General features: G+C 39.3%; 1 protein-coding gene across 2 annotated transcripts in view; it reads right to left on the minus strand.

Moving 5' to 3' along the window:
* Positions 1 to 26985, minus strand: part of LOC137372648 (cAMP-dependent protein kinase catalytic subunit beta) — a 165050-nt gene that overhangs the window by 127394 nt on the left and 10671 nt on the right. The window contains exon 1 of one of the 2 annotated variants that reach the window (XM_068036635.1): positions 2726 to 2747. The exons of the other annotated variant lie outside the window; for it this stretch is intronic. Within the exon in view, the coding sequence (XP_067892736.1) occupies position 2726 (1 nt within the window). The 5' untranslated portion in view covers positions 2727 to 2747. Of the gene's footprint in view, positions 1 to 2725; positions 2748 to 26985 lie in introns of those variants that run through there. 2 annotated transcript variants of the gene reach the window in all.

A 26985-nucleotide genomic window follows, 5' to 3' on the forward strand; every position in this document is an offset into this window, starting at 1 on the left:
TCACCTTCCCCTACAATTGCAGGAGGTGTAATACCTGCCCTTTTATCTTCTCACTATCCAAGGCCCCAAACACTCCTTTCAGGTGAAGCAGCGATTTACTGTACTTCTTTCAATTTGGTATACTGTATTCGCAACTCACAATGCGGTCTCCTCTACACTGGGGAGACCAAACGCAGATTGGGTGACCGCTTTGCTGCGCACCTCCTCTCAGTCCAAAAGCATGACCCCGAGTTTCCCGTTGCTTACCATTTTAACAATCCCCCCCTGCTCTCATACCAACATTTCTGTCTTTGGCCTGCTCCAGCGTTCCAGTGAACATCAATGCAAGCTCGAGGAGCAGCACCTAATCTTTCGAATAGGTACGCTAAAGCCTTGCGGACTGAACATAGAGTTCAACAACTTCAGAGCACAACTGGCCCTTTTTTAAATATTTCATTTTTTTTAACCATGTGCCTGCTTTTCATGTAGCTGCTCATTATTCTATTAATAATCTCTCTGGACTAATGCTTTGTTTTTCACCACAAGCATTAACACACGCTTTACCTTTGCCCCAGGACAGCTTTGTTATTTAATCACCCTCTGCCTTATCAAACACCTTCCTCTTTGTTCTCTCCCCCACCTCCTCCCGTTCACTTGCTTAACACCCAATTCTTTTCTAACCTTTGAAACATTAACTTTGCTTCTCTCTCCACAGATGCTGCCAGACCTGCTGAGTTCTTCCAGCAACTTTTGTTTTCGTTTTCCAGCATCTGCAGTATTTTGCTTTTGTTTTCATGGCAGGGATTTCAGGTGCACCTCTAGTGTTGCAGGAGCCTGACACTGCCATCCAAAGCAGTGCCCTCACCCTGAACTCTGGAACAAGGATGTAATCAGCAGAGGTCTCATGATATCTCACCACTTAGATCAGGATTTGTGACCACTACTTTTTAAAATCCATTTACACCAGCCTGTCATTAGAATTCATAATCTGAATGATACTGGACCATATTTGGAATTATTATCCTTGGGTGCCAGAATCCACCCAACTACTTTGGAAGCATAAAGATAGAGAGTTAATCTATATTTAAATTACCCCTATTGCAATGGCACAAAGCAGTTTCAAAGGAAACCTGCAGAGATTTTCACTCCACATCACCCTGGACTCAGGCTGGGCACTGATCCAGATTTACATTAACTTTTGGAACTTGGGGACAAGGGGAAACAACTTCGCACTGATGCTTTTGGAATGCCAATGCAAGCTCGAATCTTCTTCCTGCACCCTCATTTCAATAATTTGTACCAGACTTTCCAAGGAAACAACTAATACCATTAATTGAAGTGTTCCCCTAAATAACGGCCAGATGAAGAATAATCGCGCTTGGAGATAAAGCAATCTTTGAAGATAGTCTTCTATAACTAAGCATCTGCTGTCATAATCTGTGAAACAATTTATCAAGCCGACTGTTCTCACACCAAAACTTTCAATGGCCTTTAGCAGGACCAACTAAACTAGAACTTTACATGTAGAATTGTGAGATTAGCCAGGCTAGTGATGTGGCAGACACATCCCTTAGCTATTGAAGTCCTCGAAAAGGGCCCTCTGAACTCTTATCTGAAGAGGTGCTTGCTTTTATTGCAAACCTAAATAAATGACGTTTGACCTTAGTTCTAAGTTTAAAACACTTCTTTGCATAACAATGGGGAAAATTCTAACATCCCGGACACACGATAATGCAAGTTCCCTGTATTTAACATTTCACACTGTTAATTTAAGAAGTGCTGATAGCATCAAGAGCTCCAGCCAGGTTGATAGCTCCTGTGAAAGTTCAGTAGCTATTCCTTCACCTTGCTACTTAATTCAAAATTGGCTATAATTTGCATTTGCAGAACCTCCTTTTCTCATTTCATTACATTGTGGTAATGGGGTTTGGGACTATCTTATCATAGCATAGTTTTTCAGAGCCAACTTGGATTCAGCAAAGTTTGAGAGCAATACCTTGAAACCAACTTTTGGATATTGCATTACAATCCAGTTCCAGTATGCAGAAATGGCCACAACTACTTTGTCAACAAACAGCCATGTTTATAGGTAATGCAGAATATTCTGTAACCTAGATACACTGGAAAAATAATTTAAACAAGCCAGAAGATTATATTAATTACATGATAATGTTGTTTAGAGTCCCTGTTTAAAATAGTTCCCTAGAGAGCAATGAAGAAAAGGGATGCAACATAATTAACTGACCTATAAATGTGAAGGCATGGAGAAAGTGCAAGGAAAACCAAAATGTCTGCATGTGGTATCCTGAGTTATTAAACATTCATGATTCTCCAACCCATGCTGCGTATCTTCACACTTAACCCACTGCGCACAGTTTCCAGGTTAGCTTTCACCATGCCAGGAGGAACACAGTTGATCAAGAAAATGCCTGAATGTAAAATTGCTAAATCTTAAATTGTCAAAATGCATTACCAAACACAAAAAGAAAATATATACACAGGTGGCACCCAAAAGCCAATCACCCGTTGTCAGCAACGTCTGTTACTTCAGGAAGAGCTGTCAAATCACTTGCAAATTAGGCCCCTTCATTCTGAAAAGACTTTTTTTTAAAAAACAAAAATGCACATCATCTCCCATATCTGGGGAGACTCAAACATCTTTCTCATAATCCTAAGTAGGATAACAAGAGAAAAAAAACTGGCCACTTAAAGATGATTCTTCTCTCATGGTCTCCTGCCAACTCACTTAATTTGATACAATAATGCTCCTTCAAAATTTCTTCTTGTTCCTCCTATGCTCCAAATAAGTAACTGCACACACTTCCTCATCCACATCCCCATCAACATCTTCAATGTTGAAATCAGACTCATTGCACAATTTCCTCAACCTTTTTTTCCAGCTCTCAAAACTATGGAATCCATTTACCTTCCTTGTTCTTTCTTTCCTCCTACAATTACCAGTTTTAAAACCTAAGCTTGACATCATCTTCTCAAGACTTCCTGGTTGACCTTTTCTCTTATTAACCATGATACTACCTTAGCCCTTCCCCTTGTCTTCAAGTCAAAACATGTAATCACTCTTATTGTTCTCTAGATCAACTATTGCATTTGCACTGTATCATATGCCACTGGGACCTTGGCCTGGCTTGTACTTGGGAGGAGAGCGCACAGCTACAAGCTGGCCACATGCAGAATGCGTCCACATAATGGATATCTGACTTTTCCATTCAAAGTAAACATCTAATAGCATTGGTCATAAATGTTACCATTTTTTTCTTGGTTAGCAATGGGAAGAATTTTCTCCAAAACTGAACTTCTGCTCCAATCATTCTTTAATTTTAAGCCATTTTAGACTTGTTACCAACTACATAATTTTCCAGTTACTTTAAATATCATAACTGTAAAAACATTAAGTGCAAAACCGGAAGAAGTTTCAAAAACTATACTTGAAACAAAATATTCTTTTGCAGTTGGCCAACAGTATCCAAACACACAGTAGGCATGCTGCAGACTAAAACTATAGAAAGGCACTTCAGAACAAAGCAAGGATATCTCCAATATGTCCACTGAATTCTAAGAAAATAATTTTGCAAGATAAAATAAGTATAGTTTTTCCAAGTTTGTGTACTACTTAAAACAAATATACACCCTCCAACAAATATACAGAGATTACTTAAAATATGTTCAGTTATCTTAGATTGGTCAGGAGATGGGGTGACAAAGAGGATAGAGAAAGCAAACAGTTGGAACAGTGAGTCACTCATTTATGCCATTACTACATACAATTTTAAACTTATATTGTCCACTCTGAATAAATTGCACTCAAGTATTTCTTTTAAAAAAGCAAGTCAATGGGAGTTTGAACATCAACACTTAAATGAAAAAGCAAAATACTGTGGATTTTGGAAATCTGAAATAGCTAAATGACCCCTAGTTATATATGACTTAACTGACGAAGTAGAATTTAATTTTTTGACCGCTTTTGCTCGTTTCATTTAACATATTTTATGAATACATGCATTTACCCTGCACTGAATTATCATTTCCTCAACCAGTCAGATAATGAGCAATGAATAATTTAATCCATGTTAATACTGTAGCGATCTCCAAGAGGTTAATACCGTCTTGTAGACATCAACACCGTACATTTATACAGTGTCTTCACATGAGAGCATGTCTCAGAGCATTTTACAAGGGACAAAATGTGCCATTGAGACTATATTCAGTTTTGGTCTCCATATTGGAGCATAGATGTAGGAATTATTCAAAGTCCAGATAAAGGCTACAAGACAAATTCTTAGATGGATAACTTATTGAAAAAATGATAGTACACCCTGCAACTCGACTCTCCAGAGTGGAGGAGGTCGAGAGGTACTTTACAGAATTGTTTTAGCTTTTTCATGGGTCTGAGAATTTGGAGCCAGCAAAGTTATGTTTGGAGAAAACGGGTACACAATTTACCATAATGGTAGCAAAACAGAACTAGAAATTTAGGCAACATTTTAGAAGTGATAGAATTGCGAAACAGATCATCAATAGAGCCGGTGGGGAAAAAAGGGAGGTTTGGAAGGGTAGGCTAAATGGATCGATGGTCTTTTCCCACCCAAAACATTACATCACTATGTAAGCGGCTACCAACTTGGAAGGGAAATCTAGCTTTTTGAAGGCAGGAAATGGCTAACAAGTAGATTTGAAAGGACATTCCACATTGCAGGAGCATATTGGCGTAATGATCATCCTCCAAGGGTGCAGTGGACAGGGGGAAGATGCAGCATCAGGGGATGCGGACTAGAAGAGATTCACCAAATGGTCAGAGGCTGTTGAGGGTTTTAAAAGTGAGTACAGAGAGCCAATGCAACTGTGTGAGGACAGGGATATTGAGCATGTGGGATTTTGTATAGGAGTAGTCTTGAACTAGATTGCTCTGGATTCACTGCAGTTTATGAAGGTTAGAGATCAACAAGGACAAGAACATTAGACACTTCGAGAGATAATGAAGAAAGCAAGAGCAAACTTGTATTAATAGCACCTTTCACTACCTCAGGCCATTCCAAAGTGCTTTATAGCTAATGAAGTACTTTTGAAATGTATTTAGTATTGTAAAATAGAAAACATGGTTGATGAACAGGAGGGGATCAAGGATCAAGTAACAGGTCACACCAGATAAGATTGTGCAGGACTATAAGACAGACATTTATAGACAGAACCAAACAATGAAACATAACTTCTGCTACAGCTATACAGTTAATAAATATAAGTAAATAAATGCTATTTATGCTATAAAAAACCTACAATCGAATGCTGGTTATTAAGAGCTTTCCTAATATTTATTCTATTAATTAACAGGTTAAGTGATTTACTTTGATCTTAAGATTTAAATGAATATAGGATTTTTATCCATCACTTTCAGAAGGACTAATCCATTTTTGCAGCACACAGCTGAACATATGGCCACTGCATTGGTGATAACAGCATTTAAGGACGCCTTTCAGATAACTATCAGTAAGTAACTTACTGCTGTCTTTTGTGCAGCTGCAAACATACCCTGTAAGGACTCAACCTCTCTGGTTGGGGTGGGGGAGGCGGGAATGGGGGAGCACGGGATTGACCAAACGAAGAAAAAAATTCAGTTGACAGTTAAAGCCTTCGGTTATTTGTTCCTCTGATCCGCTTACCTCATCCAAGTAGTCTCCATTCTGGTTGGTTAGATATAGCTCGCAAAGGAGAAGTAAATGAAAGAGTTGGAAAGGAGACAGGAAAATGTAGAAATACATCATCCTCACTTGCTCTGCTTGACTCAAGTTTCTTACTGGCTCTTACACACAGAATAATGTACATTAGCTATCACCCAATTAATTTGAAATCCAAATTGTTAGCATATCCATTTAAAATAGAATTAGAGAAAATATTCTAGTGACTATGGTTTAAACAACATAAACAAAGAGCTTATCCTGCAACATGCAGTAAAATAAATCGATACCACAGCTGTTCAAATCACATGGTAGAATACTACTTCTGTTTAAGTTCCATGATTTGACTGCAGGAGCTGCCTCTCAACATATCTTCCATTCTAACAACCTAAATAATTCTAACTTTGCAGCACACTTTGAAGTCTGTCCCAAAACAGTAGACATGCAAAAAACTGATAAAACAACTCAAGGTATTTGTCAACTCACTTTGAAAGTGTTTTGGGAATGAACTCCAAAACAGTGGTCCTCCATGGCCCATGAGGGTCCTCCAGGTGGTCCGTAGGCTGGTCCAAAATGTAAGTCACTGATGCACAATGCCACATCCAAGGCCATAAGACAGAACGGGCCAGAACTGTCATCCCCATCATTTGCATGATGTCACACAACCAGCCCGGCTCCCACATGCGCAACACAAGTTGTCATAAGTGCAAGTAACAAAAATGTCATTTTATAATGAAGATTTATGTTACTATTGATTTTGTTTGATTAAGAGATGCAAGATATGTATTAGTTTCTCAGAAGATTATTGTGATTATTTTCCAACAGATGTTTCAAATAAATGTGTTCTCTTGTAGAATTAATGTTTACAACATGAAAATGTCTATACTTCTGTTTCTGGCAAGAATCAATAATTTACTGATGATATTTTTAAAAATACACAAATTTATTGCATTTAGTAGAAAGGTAGCAGCAAAATATTTAGTTTCCGTAAGTTCCCATTAATTCCGATGAGTTTTTTTGCAGTGATAATTGGAAGCAGGTGCAGTTGGACTGATAGGTGGTCCGTGGGGTGTTCTGCCACGCCCAAGTGGCCCACAGACAAAAATGTTTGAGAAACACTACTCTAGAACATGTGTCTCTCTCATTCTCATATCTTGCTACCTGCAAATGCTTCCCTCATTTTCTCTATTTATGCCCACAAACGTCATTGCTGCTGCTGCTAATTTTATTCAAACAGCATTCAACAGTCTGAAAGTTTCTCTCTAATGTACTTCTGTGATACGCTTATTATTGATTTGTGGCTAGTTTGGGTGTTATACTGTTTGCAGGTAGTGCAGATAATTCATCATTAACCTCTTCCTGTGGTGAAGGCAGATTTTAGCGTGTGGTGATTTGTCTATGTTCTGCTGACAATGTAGAACAAAAAGTTCTCCTATTTATTCAGTTTCTTCTCTGTTCACACTTTATATCACATTCTGCTGTCTACTGATCTAAGAGTATTCTACTACACTATTACGCCAAGGCAATTCAACATTGGGTTTCATCCACTTACACTACATACGATTGATAAATTGATTCTACTTCTCACTTTAGAAAGATACATTTTTCATGACTTCTCAAAGCTCTTCACAAATCAATGAAGTACTGTTGGAGTGCAGTTTTTGTTGTACGTGAACATGGCAACCAATTTACACCCAGCAAATCCCACAAGCAGCAACAAGCGACCAGATAAACTTATTTACTGATGTTGTTTGAGGGATATGTATTGGGCAGCATACAGGTTGAACTTCCCCACTCTACCTCAAATAGTACCACAGGATCTTTTATGCTCACTCGAGGGGGCAGAGCCTCAATTTAACATCTCATCCTAAAGACTACACCTCCAACATTGCAGCAATTACCTAAGGCTGAAAATTATTCCACAAATGCTACCTTAGGTCTTGCTAATCTTAGAAATGATTCTCCTATCCCCATTTAACCCTCCTCTAGACCCTTTTTGCTTCTTCACTTGGTCCATTAACATCTCCTTTCCACTTTTACCATCATCCCTTTTGTCATTCAATCTCTCCTGCCTTCCACCCTATCACAGACTTCCTTCTGTTCTTTTCCCTTCCAGGAAGCTTTTCCTGTCCCTGTACTTGATTAAAGTCTGTTACATCTAACATTTTCTAGTTGTGATGAAAACTCATCCACTGCAACATTAACTCCGTTTCTCTCTCCGCAAATGCTGCTTGACCAGCTGGGTGTTTCCAGCATTTTTTTAAAAATTGTTTTTGATTTCCATATTGCACAATATTTTGCTTTTGTCTTAAATCTTGCATTTTGGATTTACATATATTTTTGGTATATTTAAATAAACGACTAGACAACCACAAAAACTCAAGTGAAGTATTGATAGATTTGGAAAAATCTATGTTGTTATATAACCAGGTATTAAACTTAAATTCAATATACTATTTCTTATAAATACAAAATCTGCTCATTCATTACTGGGAATTCATTTGTGGGACCTTTCTGTGCAATTATATTTTCCTACATCTGTCACTGCACTTTGAACATAATCATTTACGAAGCGCTCCGGGACTTTTCTAAAAGATGTAATAAAATGCAGAGCTTTCTGCCTCACTATTGCTAGTTACTTTTACTGAAGATTATGGATATATGAATGTTAGTGAAAATGAGCTCAACTGCAAAGTCCTCCTCGTGGTCAAATTGCCAGCCAAAACTTAATCTGACATGAAAAAACTGCCACTTGTACTAACAGGGCTGATGGTTCCCAAGCAACTGTACCCAAAGCATGAGTCGTGGACTTTGGAAAAGGGGCAATAAAAATATTGAAGGGAAAAGTAGTCTGTGTCTGAAGTGGTTTTATGCCATTTCATTTAAAACTGCCCAAGCAATATTCTTCCCTTTGTTATGCTCTTTCCTCCACCAAATACATTATACTTTATATGTCTGAGAGAAGACAGGCATGCTGCTTCCAGGATTGTGTCAGTGTTTCTGGATGATGTTCAAGAGGTGACTCACTTTCCTGTAGGAAACAATTTGTCTCCGCTCAGTATCTATCCTGAAGGCCTACCCTAACGCATATATAAAAGCACCTGAAGACAAAAAAGAATTTGACTGGAACACCAAACAGTCGAACAAAAAGCACATAAATGAAAACATTGGAAAACCACAACAAGGACAAAATGCTGGTAGCATCCAGCAGGTCAATCATCATCTTAAATGTTGTTTGACTTGCTAACTGTCGCCAGAATTTTCTCCTTTTGTTTCAGGTTTACAGTTAAAGACACCAGGTCTAGGATTGCCCTGGTATCTCAAATTGCTTCTTTCCCCAATTTTCTTGGAATACTTTCATTTATTAGTTAGAAAAATATTGGGGCTAGGAAAAAGGCTATTCAACTGGGTGAGGCAGTAGGCAGGGGGAGGACATTCAGGAATACGTCCAACTAGAGTTGGCAATCCTGCATGCTGCATGTCGTGTAACAACTAATCTATGCAGTGAAGCCTGAACATGCAGCCCCATGTTTCAAATGAAATCTAAATAATAATTGAGAGCCCTAGACTTCACCCTGTAAAAAACAGAGGAGTTCATAATTGTTCTTTATTCAACCTGGGTTTATTCCATAACACATTTCCTGGCAACAAAAGCCACCTTTCAATTCAGTTAGTTTTCCCTAGTTGTTAGATTACCATTTGTTCCCGACCATGGTGAAGGTGAGTTCCTTTTAAATAAACCTAACTGACATGGTATTTACATTTGACACTAACTTTAGATGCTCAAAGATCCATCTCACCAAGTGGGTTTCCCAGGGTCCTTCAATTAGAAACATGTTTGACTGCTGCAAATTTAACTGCCCACCTGCCAGCATTTTTCGGGCTCCAGGTTAGCTGCACTTAAGTCTCCCAGACAGGACAGAAACAAAGTTTTCATATTACTGGCTTATACAGACCTTCGCCAAACAGAACCCAAAAGCTTTTAGCACAATGTGAACAAGTGTGCACACATATTTTATGCAGTTATCTGTGTTACTGCCCATGTGCAAATCCAAAGTACATGATGTGAATAGAGTCAATTCAAATCACTTCCACTGCAGAACCAGCCCAATAATACAAAAGGTGCGAGATGCCATGTAGATGACCACTTAACTTCAACTCTAAACCAGCTTAGTCATTGGCCAAGACATCACTTCCCAGAGATTTAATGTTTCAACATTTAATCCTTCACAAATTTCTTGTACTCTTACATCCTTATCTACATTGTCACATCATTCCTTCCAGGCAATTTTATATTCCACAGTCACTTTTCTGAAATCGACAAAGCAGCATATTTTGATATAATCACTATCAGTGCATTTTAACTCTCAGAAAGGGCATTTGAAAACATTAACACAACCATTTTTAAATGTCATGTTTCTCAACACCTTAAAATATTTCTTGAAGCATTATGTCCTCCTTCCCCACAATAATCATATGTTCTGGAGACGTGTGCGGATTGACAAATGGCGTGCTGGGAAGCTGGTGATCAGAGGCATGGCTTGCGAACTGTTGGAGAGACATAGCCTCATGTTAACTGAATAAGTGATGTATGTAGCTATAGTCATACGAACACTGAAGATACTAGAGTATTCAAACAACAATTCTCTGCATTCTTAAAATATTTCTTCCCTAAGAGTAAACCCTCAAGATCCAGTGGTATAGAATATATAAAAAGTCATCAAATAAGAATAGGTGATATACAATTGGAGGAGTTCCTCAGCCTGAATATGACGAGCAACATGTCAAAGTCTACACATGGTGGTAGGAAGTTATCACATTTATCCTTCCCATTAGTTTTTGAATCTATACAACACTCCAAATTGTGCTGTAAAACATTCTCTGCCACTGAATTTATCTTGGGAAAAACATGAATACTGCAAAAACAAACCTAGACTACTGGGGTAGCTAATTGACTAAGTGCCAAAAATCTTAAAAATTTCATAAATCTTAGTGATCGTCTTTCCGAATAAGATCATAGCAACTTTTAAAATCATTCTCACCAAAGCTGTTATCAGAATCCAAAATTATCAATGATCAAGTTTAGATATCCCACCCAAGAAGAATTTACAATGTGTAGCCTTTTAATACTGTTTCAAGGATTGAATTTACATTATATATTACAATCAATTTGAATTTTTCACTGAACCTTTGCTTAATTTGTCAGCAAATTTGTTGTATCAATACTCAATGTGCAATTCACATCTTCCTGTATTTCCCACTCTAAATTCCCAGTTTTGAGTTTTCAAAAAGAAACAAAGCAAAATTTTTAGATTCTTGTTCATTCTGCAAGAAGCGGCTTTTACACAAAATTCGATGTAGGAAATTAAAGGATATTTGAAAATACAACAACTTGCATTTATATAGCATTGTTAATGTAGTAAAAGGCTCTTTTGCTACAAGAATTTAATGCTTTTGTTACATCACTGTAACAAAGCAAACAAAGGTAGGCATTTGTCCAACAGCTTAGCTGATTACAGCAGTGAGAAAGTGAGCCACACGGGCCAGACACTCCCAGGTTGGATCCTTGCTGTGTGCTGAGCTAGTTACTAATAGGGTGCTACAATTGGCCTTAATGCCTGGTTAGGGAAGGGAAACAAAACGTCAGCACTCCTGCTCCTGATCATTATCCAGCAATTTATACCAGAAATGTGTGTGAATGTTGGTTGATGGCAGAATGAGGCTCTGCTGCAAAGCACCATCATAATAGAATACCCTGCCATCACTTATGGTCTACACACACATACGCTCACACACACAAAGAATAAAACTTGGCAAAGCACCAGTAGGCAGAACCATACCCTAGCAAGGAGTCAACGCCTTCAGGGCAGAGAACGGGAAAAGAAATCTGCAGTGAAAGGAAAAAAACAAATAAGGCAAAACAGCATGTAAAGGATACTGTAATAATAATATAAATAAAGCAAAAAACTACAAATGCTGGAAATCTGAAATAAAATTTTTTAAAATGCTGGAAATACTCAGCAGGCCTGGCAGCATCTGTGGAGAGAGAAGCAGAGTTAACGTTTCAGGTCAATGACCTTTCATCAGAACAGGATATTGGCATGGTTGTCTGAAAAACATTACCACTTTTTTTTGGACAAATCTAGTGCTTCATAAACCAAGCTTAATGCAATTTCTTGACTCCCTTCCCAATGAATTACAAATCAACACTCCAAATAGAATATCATACTAGAAAGCCAAAGGCCATGCTTTCAACTTAGCTTTCCACATAACCACTTACACCTTGTTGCCAGCAGCAAGTAAATTGACATGCCTCTCAAAATAATCCCACTTGTCACTACAAACAGTAAACCTAGACCCAGTCAGTTTACCTCTCTATTCTGAAGGCAGCCCAAGGTCCACAGAAAAACAGTAGAGTAAATAAAGAGGCAGATATCACTAAAATATGTAGCTGTAACCCACGCTTCCAACGATAAACCAGAGGTAGCCACTTTGTTTGGCCATGACATCTGAACAGTGTAACTGCTCATGTCCACTCCTTTCACAGGCTAGCAAAGAAAGAAACTTCCTTGTTCAAGTTCCCTAGCAACTAGGGAAAGACAACGGGTTCAAATGCTTCAATCTTTGAACTCAACATGTGCAAGATTGCAGATGTACAATTTATTTAAAAAAACAATTAGAATAAAATAAATCAGGGCAAAATTCACCATTATGGTGGGCTTACTTTTATTTGAATTTGTAAATTGAAAGAACCATCAATCATCAACACTGGAAAATTGCACAAACTGTCAATGAATCAAATGAATGCAACCAATTGCAACTGACTTTCCCCACACTTCAAACCTAGCTGGTTTTGAACCCGAAAATTGTTTTTCCTCAGTATCTAAAAAGCTACAAAGAAAACAGTCCAAAATATTGAAAATGTGCACTTATCAAGCACATTTCATGGATATGATGTTCTTAAATTGAAGTTATTAATGCCTTAAAATGCAAAGCTACCCAATGATGTCCAACTCTACCAATTATGTAGAAGCACAGTACGTGACCTTGTAAGCACCCTATATAAACAGAGGTCTAGATTTAATCTACAATAGATTGTATGTTAATTATTCTTGTTATTTCCCATGCAAAGTTGCTATCCTCATCTTAGACAAGTACTTAAAAGAACCAGTGACATGGTAGACCCCAGAAAATCATACAGAAGGAAGTCAAGTGAACAAACCTTTTGCACCCAATTGGCAAACTCAGCTGAGGGACTGATGCTGGGCAGTGGTGATTAAAGAGAATTTGCAACTATAGTGTCCTTTAATTGATTGGGGAGAGGGGGGAAAAAAAGGAGACGAAGGCAGCTCTGATGACAATTACACATCTGAAACTTCAGTAATCCTGCCCTTCTTTCCACATGCTGACTGGTTTGATTAGATTAGATTAGAGATACAGCACTGAAACAGGCCCTTCGGCCCACCGAGTCTGTGCCGAACATCAACCACCCATTTATACTAATCCTACACTCCTACCAAACATCCCCACCTGTCCCTATATTTCCCTACCACCTACCTAAACTAGTGACAATTTATAATGGCCAATTTACCTATCAACCTGCAAGTCTTTTGACTTGTGGGAATAAACCGGAGCACCCGGAGAAAACCCAAGCAGACACAGGGAGAACTTGCAAACTCCACACAGGCAGTACCAGGAATCGAACCCGGGTCCCTGGAGCTGTGAGGCTGCGGTGCTAACCACTGCGCCGCCCTTGGATAATAATGATCTGACTGGACATAGTTAACATGGATTTACGAATGGGAAATCATGTTTGACGAACCTGTTAGGAGTCCTTTTGAGGATGTTACTAACAGAATTGATAAAGGGGAGTCAGTGGATGTAGTATACTTCTATTTTCAGAAGGTTTTTGATAGTCCCCCACAGGAGGTTGGTTAGCAAAATTAAAGCACATGGGATAGGAGGTAATATACTGGCATGGATTAAGGATTGGTTAACAGGCAGAAAACAGAGCAGGAATAAACGAGTCACTCTCGCGTTGGCAGGGTGTGACTAGTAGGGTACCGCAAGGATATGAACATATGAATTAGGAGCAGGAGTAGGCCACTCGGCCCTTCGAGCCTGCTCCGCCATTTAATAAGTTCATGGCTGAACTGATTATTCCACATTTCCACCTACCCCCGATAACCTTACACCTCCTTGCTTATTAAGAATCTATCTACCTCTGCCTTAAAAATATTGAAAGACTCTGCTTTGAGGAAGAGAATTCGAAAGACTCACGACCCTCAGAGAAAAGATTTCTCCTCATCTCTGTCTTAAATGGGCGACCCTTATTTTTAAACAGTGACTCCTAGTTCTAGATTCTCCCACAAGGGGAAACATCCTTTCCACATCCGCCCTGTCAAGACCCCTCAGGATCTTATATGTTTCAATCAAGTCGCCTCTTACTCTTCAAAATTCAAGCGGATACAAGCCTAGCCTGTCCAATCATTCCTCGTAAGACAGCCCATCCATTCCAGGTATTGGTCTGGTAAACCTTCTCTGTACTGCCTCCAACGCATTTACATCCTTCCTTAAATAAGGAGACTAGTGCAGTACACAGTACTCTCGATGTGGTCTCACAAATGCCCTGTATAGCTGAAGCATAACCTCCCTACTTTTGTATTCAATTCCTCTCACGATAAACAATCGCATTCTATTAGCTTTCCTAATTACGTGCTGTAAGCGCATACCAACCTTTTGCGATTCTTGCACTAGGATACCCAGATCCCTCTGCATCTCAGAGCTCTGCAATCTCTTACCATTTAGATAATATGCTTCTTTTTTATTCTTCCTGCCAAAGTGGACAATTTCACACTTTCCCACAGTATACACTATTTGCCAGGTCTTTGCCCACTCACTTAACCTATCTACATCCCTTTGTAGCCCCCGTATGTCCTCTTCACAAGTTACTTTCCTACCTATCTTTGTGTCATCAGCAACCATACCTTCGGTACCTTCATATAAGTCATTTATATAAATTGTAACAAGTTGAGGCCCCAGCACAGATCCTTGTGGCACACCACTCGTTACATCTTGCCAACCAGAAAATGACCCATTAATGCCTACTGTTTCCTGTTAGCTAGCGAATCTTCCATCCATGCCAATTTGTTACCCCCTAAACCATGAGCTTTTATTTTCTGCAATAACCTTTGATGTGGCACCTTATCAAATGCCTTCTGGAAATCCAACTACAATACATCCACCAGTTCCCCTTTATCCAGAGCACATGTAACTCCCTCAAAGAACTCCAATAAATTGGCTAAACATGGTTTCCCTTTCACAAAACCACGTTGACGCTGCCTGATTACCTTGAATTTTTCTAAATGCCCTGCTATAACGTCTTTAAAAATAGCTTCTAACATTTTCCCTAACACAGATGTTAAGCTAATTGGCTGGTAGTTTCCTGCTTTCTGTATCCCTCCATTTTTGAATGAAGGAGTTACACTCGCTATTTTCCAATCTAACGGAACCTTCCCCGAACCTAGGGACTTTTGGAAAATTAAAACTAACATATCAACTATCTCACTAGCCACTTCTTTTAACACCCGAGGATGAAGTTCATCAGGACCCGGGGACTTGTCAGCCCGCAGCTCCAACAATTTGTTCAGTACCACTTCCCTGGTGATTGTAATTTTCTTGAGTTCCTCCCTCCTTTCGATTTCCTGACTTACAGCTAATACTGGGATGTTACTTGTATCATCAATAGTGAAGACCGATACAAAATATCTGTTCAATTCATCTGCCATCTCCTTATTATCCATTATTAATTCCCCAGACTCACTTTCCATAGGACAAATGCTCACTTTGTTAACTCTTTCCTTTTTAAAATATCTGTAGAAACTCTTACCATCTGTATTTACATTTCTAGCTAGCTTTCTCATGTACTCTAAATTTTACCTTATCAATCTTTTAGTCATTCTTTGCTATTTTTTATATTCTGTCCAATCTTCTGACCTGCCAACCATCTTTGCGCAATTATAGGCTTTTTCTTTAAGTTTGCTACTATCTTTAACTGTTTTATTTAACCACGGATGGCGGGTCCTACCCTTGGAATTTTTCTTTCTCATTGATATGTATCTATTCGGTGTATTCTGAAATATCCCCTTAAATGTCTGCCACTGCATCTCTATTGACCGATCCCTTAATCTGATTTGCCAGTTCACTTTAGCTAGCTCTGCTTTCACGCCCTCATAATTGCCCTTATTTAAGTTTAAAAGAAGAGTCTTGGACCCACTCTTCAATCCCTCAAACTGAATGCAAAATTCAATCATTATTAGGATTGCTGCTACCTAGGGGCGCCTTAACTATGAGATCATTAATTAATCCTACCTCGTTGCACAATACCAGGTCTAGTATAGCCTGCTTTCTGGTTGGCTCCAGAACATATTGTTCCAAGAAATTATCCCGAAAACATTTTATATACTCATCTCGGCTAGCTCGGCCCATCTGATTTTTCCAATCTATATGTAGGGTAAAATCCCCTATAATTATCACTGTACCTTTCTGACAAGCTCCCATTATTTCTTCCTTTATACCCCGTCTTACAGTGTGGTTAATGTTAGGTGGCCTGTACACCACTCCCACAAGTGACTTCTTACCTTTATGATTTCTCATCTCTATCCAAACTGCTTCGACATCCTGGTCTCCTGAACTTAGGTCATCCCTCTCTATTGCACTAATAGCATCACTAATTAAGAACTACCCTTCCACCTTTTCCTAACTTCCTGTCCTTCCGAAATTCCATGTACCCTTCAATATTCAGGTCCCAATCTGTCATCCTGCCGTCATGTCTCTGTGAAGGCCATCAGATCATACTTATTGGTTTCTATTTGCGCTCTCAGTTCATCTGTTTTGTCCGTTTATTATTTTTGTAACCTCTCGCCTTATCTGTTGATTTACTCGTAGATTTGTATGTTCTGCCCCTTCCTGTCACAGTATGTTTATCATTTCCCATATTAATACTTTTCTCGCTTGCCTCGTCTCTACTCCTTGATTTAACATATCTCCCCAAATTTGATCCCTAGCCCCCACTATTCAGTTTAAAACCCTCTCTACGTCCCTAGTTATGCAGCTAGCTAGAACATCGGCCCCAGCATGGTTCAGGTGTAGACCACCCCAACGGTACAGCCACCAGTTTCCGCAGTACTGGTGCCAGTGTCCCACGAACCAGAACCCACTTCTACCATACCAGTCTTTGAGCCACGCATTAATTTCTCTAATCTTATTCGCCCTATGCCAATTTGCACGTGGCTCAGATAATAATCCAGAGATTACCACCTTTGAGGTTCTGCTTCTTAATTTGGTGCCTAGTTCTGACTGTGCAGAACCTTTTTCCTTGTCCTGCCTATGTCTTTGGTACCTACATGGACCACAATGACTGGATCCTCCCCCTCCCACTTTAAGTTCCTCTCCAGCCCTAAGCAGGTGTCCCAAACCCTGGCACCGGGCAGGCAACATAGCCATCTGGACTCTCGCTCTTTGTTGCAGAGAACAGTGTCAATCCCCTTAACTTTACTGTCGCCTACTACCACTACATTCCTTTTTTCTTCTTCCACTTGAATGGTTTCCTCTACCATGGTCAAATTGCTCATCCACCCTGCAGCCCCCACTCTCATTCAAACAAGCTAAAAGAACCTCAAACCTGTTGAACAATCGCAGAGGCTGAGGCTCCTGCACTCCTGCTCTCTGGGTCCCCTTACCTGTCTCAGCTGCAGCCGCACTCTCCTTTCCCTGAACACTGACCAAATCAGAAGACCCTATCCTAAGGAGCGTGACCGCCTCCTGGTACAAAATGTCCAAGTAACTTTCCTCCTTCCTGATGTGTCGCAGTGTCTGCAGCTTGAACTCCAGTTCAATGACTCTGAGTCGAAGCAATTCGAGCCGCAAACACTTACTGCAGACGTGTTTGCCCTGGATCACACTGGCATCCAGAAGCTCTCACATGCAGCCGTGACACATCACCTGTCCTGCCATCCTTAATGTGTTTTAATTAACTACTTAATTATTTTATTCAATTATTTATTTTATTTCCCTTTTTTAAATATATTTTGTTAAGCTTACTACTAGTTCCTTTACTATTTTAAACATTAGGATTAGAATGGACCTTAATCACTTATCAGATACTGACCAAACAGGTAGCTTCTTCCCAAACCAATCACCCAGCTGCTTGCCTGTGATGTTTGATGCTATGTTTGATTTAAATTAAATCAGTACTTGCTCACAATCTGTATCAATGATTTGGATGTTCGGGCAACACAAAACTAGGTGGGAATGGGTGTTGTGAGGAAAATGCAAAGTGGCTTCAAGGGGATTTGGACAGACTTAGTGAGTGGGCAAGAATGTGGCAGATGGAATATAATGTGGAGAAATGTGAGGTTATCCATTTTGGTAGGAGAAACAGATGTGCAGAGTATTTCTTAAATGGTAAGAGATTAGAAAGTGTAGATGTACAAGGGGACTTGGGTGCCCTTGTCAATATGTCACTGAAAGCTAACATGCAGGTGCAGCAAGCAATTAAGGAGGCTAATGGTATGTTAGCCTTTATTGCAAGAGGATTTGAGTACAGGAGTAGTGAAGTCTTGCTTCAATTGTATAGAAGCTTGGTTAGATCGCACCTGGAGTACTGCGTGCAGTTTTGGTCCCCTTTCCTTAGGAAGGATATTATTGCCATAGAGGGGGTGCAATGAAGGTTCACCAGACTAGTTCCCAGGATGGCGAGACTGTCTTACAAAGAGATTGGGGAAACTGGGCCTGTATACTATAGAGTTTTGAAGAATGAGAGGTGATCTGATTGAAACCTACAAAATAATTGAAGGGATTTACAGGGTAGATGCAATTAAGATATTTCCCCTGGTTGGGAAGTCTCAAACCAGAGAATACAATTTCAAAATATAGGAAGCCACTTAGGACCGGAGAGGAGGAAAAATTTATTTACTCAGAGGGTTGTGAATCTTTGGAATTCTCTAATCCGGAGGGCTGTGGAAGCTCAGTCATTCAGTCTGTTTAAAGCAGGGATTGACAGATTTCTAAATACCAATGACAAAGAAAAATGGGGATAGTGTGGGAAAAAGGCATTGAAGTGGATGATCAGCCATGATCATATTGAATGGTGGAGCAGGCTCGATGGGCTGAATGGCCTACTCTTGTTCCTGTGTTCCTAAGAAAGGAGGGAGAGAGAAAACAGGGAACTACAGACCTGTTAGCCTGACGTCAGTAGTAGGGAAAATATTAGAATCTATTATAAAGGATGTGATTACTGGACACTTAGGAAATAAAGGTCTGATTGGGCACAATCAACATGGATTTACGAAGGGGAAATCATGTTTGACAAACTTGTTAGAGTTTTTGAGGATGTTACCCGCACAGTGGATAAGGGGGGGGACCAGTGGATGTGGTGTATTTGGACTTTCAGAAGGCTTTTGATAAAGTCCCACATAGGAGGTTACTAAGCAAAATTAAAGCACATGGGATTGGGGGTAACATACTAACACCGATTAAGGATTGGGTAACAGGCAGAAAACAGAGAGTAGGATAAATGGGTCATTTTCAGGTTGGAAGGCTGTGACCAGTGGGGTACCGCAAGGATCAGTGCTTGGGTCCCAGCTGTTCACAATCTAGATCAATAATTTGGATGTGGGGACCAATTGTAATGTTTCCAAGTTTGCAGATAACACAAAACCTGGTGGGAATGTGAGTTGTGAGGAGGGTGTAAAGAGGCTTCAAGGGGATTTGGACAGGCTGTGCGAATGGGCAAGAACATGGCAGATGGAATATAATGTGGATAAGTGTGAGGTTATCCACTTTGGTAGGAGGAATGGATGAAGTTATTCATGACTTTAACCCCTTGTAGGGACTAAACCAAATCAGCAGCACATCCCCATGAATCTCCTTTAATCAAGTTCAAACCAGACAAATTCTCATACACTTATTTGGGTCCAAAGAATTGTACTAGCTTTCCCTCAAAGAAAGAAAACCAACAGAGAATTTCAGCATCTTTCAGATAACCAACTTCTAATATTTTTATGGTGAAGTCAAATATCCCAGATATTATAAGGGTCTCGGAAATTCTCTTCAATACGTATCTCTCCATTTAAAGAGAGAGACAGCGAGAGGGTTCTTGTAGTTGTATACAGAATACATGAGACGATTTATTAACTTTTATAGATTCATCAAAGAGTTTAATATGCAATAAACTTATGTGGATAAGTATATCACAATATCAAATTTTACTGAAATGTACCACATATTCTTATTTCTAGCATAGAATCCAAAAGTTTAACCTTGCTAATGTTACAGCAAAATTATCTTAGAATATCCAGAATATCCATCAAAATTTAAAGTAAACTTGCGCCTTAAATCCCCAGATGAGGAGTGTTGTTGAGGATTCAACACTCCGAAGTGTTTGCTTAATAACCTTGTATTTTTATACTACTTCTAAGGTGTCATCTGACTTCCAGATGTGACCTTCCTGTGTAACTTTTAAAATCTATATCTTCATTTTAATGCTTTACTGGAATTTGAAGTTTGAGCGCTTTTATCTGGTCAAAATGTTCACAATTGTGTTTATCTGACCTCTTTTGTTCCTGTGAGTACATTCCATTTATTGTTAGCTACCCTTTCCATGGTACCCACAGCAACCTCCGGAGCCGACCTGTCTGGAAAACAATCCCATCAACCAATTAGGTTTTATTGCCACCTCTTACTGGAGGTCACACAGGATATTTTAATGTGTATGTTTATCTCCAAAGCCCCAGGTATCAGCAATTCTATTCTAACAGAGACCTTGAAATGTTTAACTCTACCATCTTAAAGGGAACTTCAGTGAGCTCTGAAAACTAACCATTTATTCAATCATTAACTCTAAAGGCATAGTACACCAACTATTTCCAAATACAACTTAAGCAAGCCTATTATACCTATATTCCTTCATACGGAGTTGCAAAATATTTCTTAAATGGTGAGAGATTGGAAAGTGTTGATGTCCAAAGGAACCTAGGTGTCCTTGTTCATAAGTCACTGAAAGCTAGCATGTAGGCGCAGCAAGCAATTAGAAAGTCAAATGGTATGGTAGCTTTTATCGGAAGAGAATTTGAGTACAGGAGCAAAGAAGCACCTGGGATGATGGGATTGTCCTATGAGGAGATATTAAGGAGACTGGGCCTGTATTATCTGGAGTTTAGAAGAATGACAGGTGATCTCACAGAAACTTACAAAATTCTTAAAGGGATAGACAGGATCCAGACAGGAGAAATCCAGAAAGGATGGTTCCCCTGGTTGTGGGGTCTAGAATGAGGAGACACAATCTCAGAATAAAGGGCAAGCCATTTAGGACTGAGATGAGGAGGAACTTCTTCACTCAGAGGGTGGTGAATCTTTGGACTTCTCTGCCCCAGAGGGTGGTGGAAGCTGAGTCACTGAGTAAGCTCAAGACAGAGATCGATAGATTTCTAGTTGCTAATATGGCATTGAGGTCGACAATCAGCCATGATCGAGAATAGTGGAGCAGGCTCGAAGAGCTGAACTGCCTACTCCTATGTTCCTACAGCAATCCCACAACTGGATCACAGTGGAGAGGAGCTGGAGGAAGATTGTGTGGTCAACTGTGAAAGGCTGCAGACAGGTCGAGGAGGATGAGGAGAGATAGTTATCCTATGTGGCATTGACAAAGCTAGTCATTTGTGAATGTCATTGGACTAGGACAAGATCTCCAATTATTGCATAAACCAAACACACACAAGCACCATACTCCCAAAAATATAGTTGACAGTAGTCAATAAAACAAGTGAGAAGCCATTTATTTACACTAGTACTGCCTTCCAATTGCTCTGAATCATAGGATTGAGGCGGCACATCTATAATCTATAGAATAATTGCAGAGTTTAAAGATGGAACTTGCCTTTATAGCACCTTATCACACCTCAAATATCCCAAGGTGTTTAAAGTCTAACAAACCCCACTATACTCACAAAACTAAGTGCACAAATGGAGCTGCTCTGTTTAAGACTCCAGCAACAGATGACTAAGAAAAGAAGAGAAAGAACTTACATTTATATAGCACCACACTGTTTCAGAGCCAATGAGGTGGCTTAACAACTGTTATGCAAGAAAACATGGTGGCCAAGTTCCCACCAACAATGGCCAATTAATTAATTTTTGGTGGAATTGGCAGAAATAAATTTTGGCCAGAACACTGCAAAAACTCCTGATCCTCTTCAAATTATTCCATAAAATCTTTTACATCCATCACAACAGCCAAGCTGGGCAACCGTTTATCAAAAAGATAGCACCTCCAATAATCCAATGTTTCATTAAGTGCCAACCTAGATTATGCACTACAGTCCTGAAGTGAGGTGTTCTAACTCATGAGAGTGCTAACAGCTGATCTAAGTTTACACTACGGCTCAACTGATTAACACTAGGAAGAATCTCAATAACTGCACTTATTGTGAATGCTGAGAACCAAGTTGTTTTTTTTAAAGCACAGTGGCCCACTCATTTGAATAAAACAGTTGTTTGTTTTTTTAAGCTTTCAAATGCTACAACTAATAGCATTCACTGATTCATATTAAACACCATCTGGAGAGACCTGTCATGCAAGAGAAGCTTTTGCAATAATACAGTCAGAACTCTGATACGTAATGTTGCAGCTTTCGACACAATGGAAAAATGCTTAATACAGAAGTCAGCCCTATCTGCTCTGAGAACACTGTCACTGCACAGCTTTAGTTTCCAGCTGCTACACACAATAATCCTGGCCCACTATCAATTTAAATCAGAATCAGTCTGAAACAAGAGAAAGTTAAAGCACGTAAGTGTGCTCATGCAGAAAAGTTACTTAGTGCATTACTCAGTTACTTCATAGAACTCCACCACAAGGAGTAGCTGAGGAGAATAACAAATGCATTTAAGTGGAAGCTACATAAATATGATGAAGAAAGGAATAGAAGATTACACTGATGGGGTTAGATGAAGATGGATAGGAGGAGGCTCATATGGAACATGAACACTACCATAAACCATCTGGGCCGAATGCATACAGAGAATGTACAGAAACAATATGCAATAGTCACAAATCCAACAGCCCCTGAAAAGGAAGTTGCAAATAGTACGCTGACAGTTTCATTGTAGCAGCAATGTGGATGGAACAACTGACCAATAACCTACAAATCAAGCATTAGCATGTAGTGTGCACACCGCCAATTAGAAGAGAAACCAAGACCAATTACGTCAAACCTTTTAAAGCTTATAATTATGCTTATCCTCTGACGGATGTCTGATGACATGTCCCTATGTTCAATGACAAATAGGCCAAACAGACCTTGAAAACAGCACAGATTATTAGAATAGAAGAGAGGTTCAGTACTGTAACGGCAATATTTTAGTATAACATTAGCTCATTAAATTGACTGAATATAGGCTAGGAAGGATTTTTTGATTGCATTTCCCAGGGAAAGGACAGCAATATTTTTGACAGCAACTCCTGAAGAAATGGTTGTAGAAAATTTAACAGGTGCTAAAAGCCACACCACAGGCAGCTAATTTCTACAGGGCAATTAGTTTACCACTGCTGAGATTCACTGCTGCAGCTTTCCATACATGACATTTCTGATCTGAACTGATAGGCATCAGTTAACTACTCAATACAAAGCAATGGAGTTACTATATTTAATCAGGATTATATTTACGGTTACCTAACTTTCTTTCCTGGTATTTACATATAAATCTACATTTCAGTGAATAGGAGATCCTTTTTAACTTGAGTTTCAAATTTGATTATAACTACTTGCTGATTGCCCTCACTTTAAATCAACGCAAGAGGACAGATGAGTGCGCATTGTAACCTGATAAGGAATGTGAAATTGACAAATATATAATTTCCATATACCATTAGCAAATATACTAGGGATGTAGAAGCTAGTTACGTACTTGACCTATCTTACATATTTATTGAATAAATTGTTCTCTTTACCATTAAAAGTAAAATCAAGCTGCAAATTCAAGTGCCAGAAATGGCAGTGAGAAATAAACAACAATCTCTAGTTGTTCACCAATTATTGTTTAACTAAACTCATTTGAAAAACCATTAGCCTTTCAAGTATGAAAATACTACTCAGGTATAAAAGTTGGTCCAACATATGAAACTGGTCAAATACATTAAAAGTTTAGCTTTGTTTCTAATAATAATCTACTTGAGCCAGCACAAAAACCACAGTCCATAAAAACTGCAAATGCATAAGAAACTCTTAAAGCTTCACATAAATGGATTCCCACTAAAGAATAATGTAGTGTAAGCAAAGATACAATATATGAGAACATTTTTATTGCATGTAAAGTGAAGATAAACTACAAAAGATATAAAATGTTACCAGGAATGGAGAATTTTAACTATGAGGAAAGATTGGATAGGCTGAGGTTGATTTCTTTGGAACTGAGGAGACTGCGGGGAGATTTAATTGAGGTGTTTAAAATTATGAGCAGCCTACATAGCACTACATAACCTGATTCTTAGATGCTACATTTTGTCATCTATGGTTATATGCCTCAGAGACATGGATAACAAACGACGAGACTATTCGTAAGCTGAATGCATTTGAGATGTGGACATATAGGAGGATGTTCCACATATCCTACACCAACAGAAAGACGAAAGAAGTGCTGGAAATGACAACCTTCTGGGAAGATGACACCAATAAATAAACGAACATAGAGCAGACAGGAAGGGCCAATTTCCCACAAGAGAGGTCTATAACCAGGGGCATTGATTTAAAGTGATTGGTAAAGGATTGGAGGAAAATTGAGAAGAAATTTTTTTGGGTGTTAGAGGCAGAAACCTTCATTGCATTTAGGGGGAGGGGGAGGGGGCGGGAGAGGGAGCAAAATACTCTAATGAGCAGTACTTCCCTTTTTCCCCCCATAACTTTCCATTAAAGTAGCATTAAAGTGTAACTCGGAGGAAACGTTCCTATTTTCAGTAGTATCATTACTCTCTGAAGTCAGAACATATTTTACTAAATAGAAGACGTTTTAACTTAAGTATTATAAATTGGAAAGAAGTACCTTTAAAATTTTTCCGCTTGTACATTATACAAGGAAGATGGGCAAAAGTCAGTGCTTCTGATGTCGCTGCAAACTGCAAGAACACAGTTGAGGAAGCTCCACAACACCAGAGACTTGTTTAAAATTCTTTCATGGGATGTGAGCATCACTGGCAAGGCCAGCATTTGCTGTCCATCCCTAATTGCCCTTGAGAAGTTGGTGGTAAATCATCTTTGTGAACCGCTGCAGTCCTAAAATGTTATCTTTGTTCTCTAAACACAGCAGAGATGGCACAAGACTGGCAAGTGAGACACAGAAAAGTCAGCCCTGGCTCAGTTGGTAGCAATCCCATCTCAGAGTCACAGTGTTGTGACTTTAAGTCCCACTCCAGGTCTTCAGCACAAAAATCAATGCTGACACTCCAGTGCTACACTGAGTGAGTGCTGCACTGTCAGCAGTGCTGCCTTTCAGATGAGATGTTAAGCCAAGTCTGCCTTCTCAGGTGGATGTAAAAGATGCCATGGCACTCATTTCGAATAAGAATGGAGCCTCCCTGGCGTCTGAGCCAATATTTATCCCTCAATCAACATCACAAAAAACGGATTGTCTGGTCATTATTACTTTACTGTTTGTGGGCGTTGCTGTGTGCAAATTCACTGACACGTTTCCTACATTACAATAGTGACTACACTTTAAGAGTACTTCACTGGGCTTTGAGACGTGCAATGATCATGAAAGGCAGAATACCAATGCAAGTCTTTTTTTTTTAAAGTGACATTCAATCTAAGGATAAAGAGAAGTACAAGATTGCATATTGTAAAGTGGGAGAAGGGATGTGTGGAATATATACACCAGCATGGAACTGTTGGGCTGCATGGCCTATTTCTGTAATAAAAACAGAAAATGCTGGAAATACTCAGGTCAGGCAGAATTTGTGGAGAGAGAAAGTTAATATTTCAGGTCAATAACCTGAAAACATTTACCTGAAATGTTAACTGTTTCTCTCTCCACAGATGCTACCTGACCTGCTGAGTCTTTCCAGCATTTTCTGTTTTTATTTCAGATTTTGCTTTTGTGTTGGCCTACTTGTGTGCTGTAAGAACACAAGAAATAGGAGCAGGAATAGGCCATTCAGCCCCTCAAGCCTGCCCCGACATTCAATAAGATCATGGCCGATCTGCCCCAGGCCTCAACTCCTCTTTCGGGCCGGCTCCGCATAACCCTCAACTCCCCGAGATTTCAAAAATCTATCTACCTCCTCCTTAAAAACATTTACTGTCCTAGCCTCCACAACTCTGAGGCAGAGAATTCCAGAGATTCAACACCCTCAGAGAAGAAATTCCTTCACATCTCAGTTTTAAATGTGTGCCCCCTTATTCTGTAACTATGTCCCCTAGTTCGAGATTCCCCCACTAGTGGAAACATCTTCTCAAAATTTACCCTATCAAGCCCCCTTAAAATCTTATATGTTTCTATAAGATCACCTCTCATTCTTCTAAACTCTAATGAATAAAGGCCTAACCTGTTTAGCCGTTCTTGATAAGTCAACCCCTTCATCCCAGGAATCAGCCTAGTGAACCTTTTCTGAACTGCCTCCAATGCAGTACTCCAGGTGATGCCTCACCAACACCCTGTACACTTGTAACAAGACTTCCCTATTTCTAAACTCTAACCCCCTAGCAATAAAGGCCAAAACTCCATTTGTCTTAATTACTTGCTGCACCTGCATGCTAACCTTTTGTGTTTCATGCACAAGAACACCCAGATACCTCTGTACTGCAATATTTTGTAGTCTAAATTCCTACGTAATATGGTTCTTCACCCTCATCATAGATGATCAGGAAATAAAAACAGATCGGGAATTGAAAATTCTATTCTTTAATAAACTGCAACTATTCCTTTGTTTCCTGCGTAAAAAGTACACAATAAAAATTCAGGCAGAACGTAAGAGAAACACAAATGAACTTTAGTATATCTGTCAGTTCAACAACTTCCGTAAACTGTGCAATCAGTTCACAGCACCACTCTCCAAATTGTCACTATATAACATTAATTTAATTCTGCAACTATAATCACACATTGTTGCATAACATCTGTTCCATTTCCTATACAACAATAAACAATTGATACTGGAAAAACAAGCCTGCCACAGAATACTGAGAGTTAACTTCCCAGAACATGTAGTCAGCATGTCTCAGTAGTTCACGGCCAACATTACAACTTCTGAACTAAAGTATTT

This window comes from Heterodontus francisci, chromosome 8 (genome assembly GCF_036365525.1).
Source record: "Heterodontus francisci isolate sHetFra1 chromosome 8, sHetFra1.hap1, whole genome shotgun sequence".
Classification (NCBI taxonomy): domain Eukaryota; kingdom Metazoa; phylum Chordata; class Chondrichthyes; order Heterodontiformes; family Heterodontidae; genus Heterodontus; species Heterodontus francisci.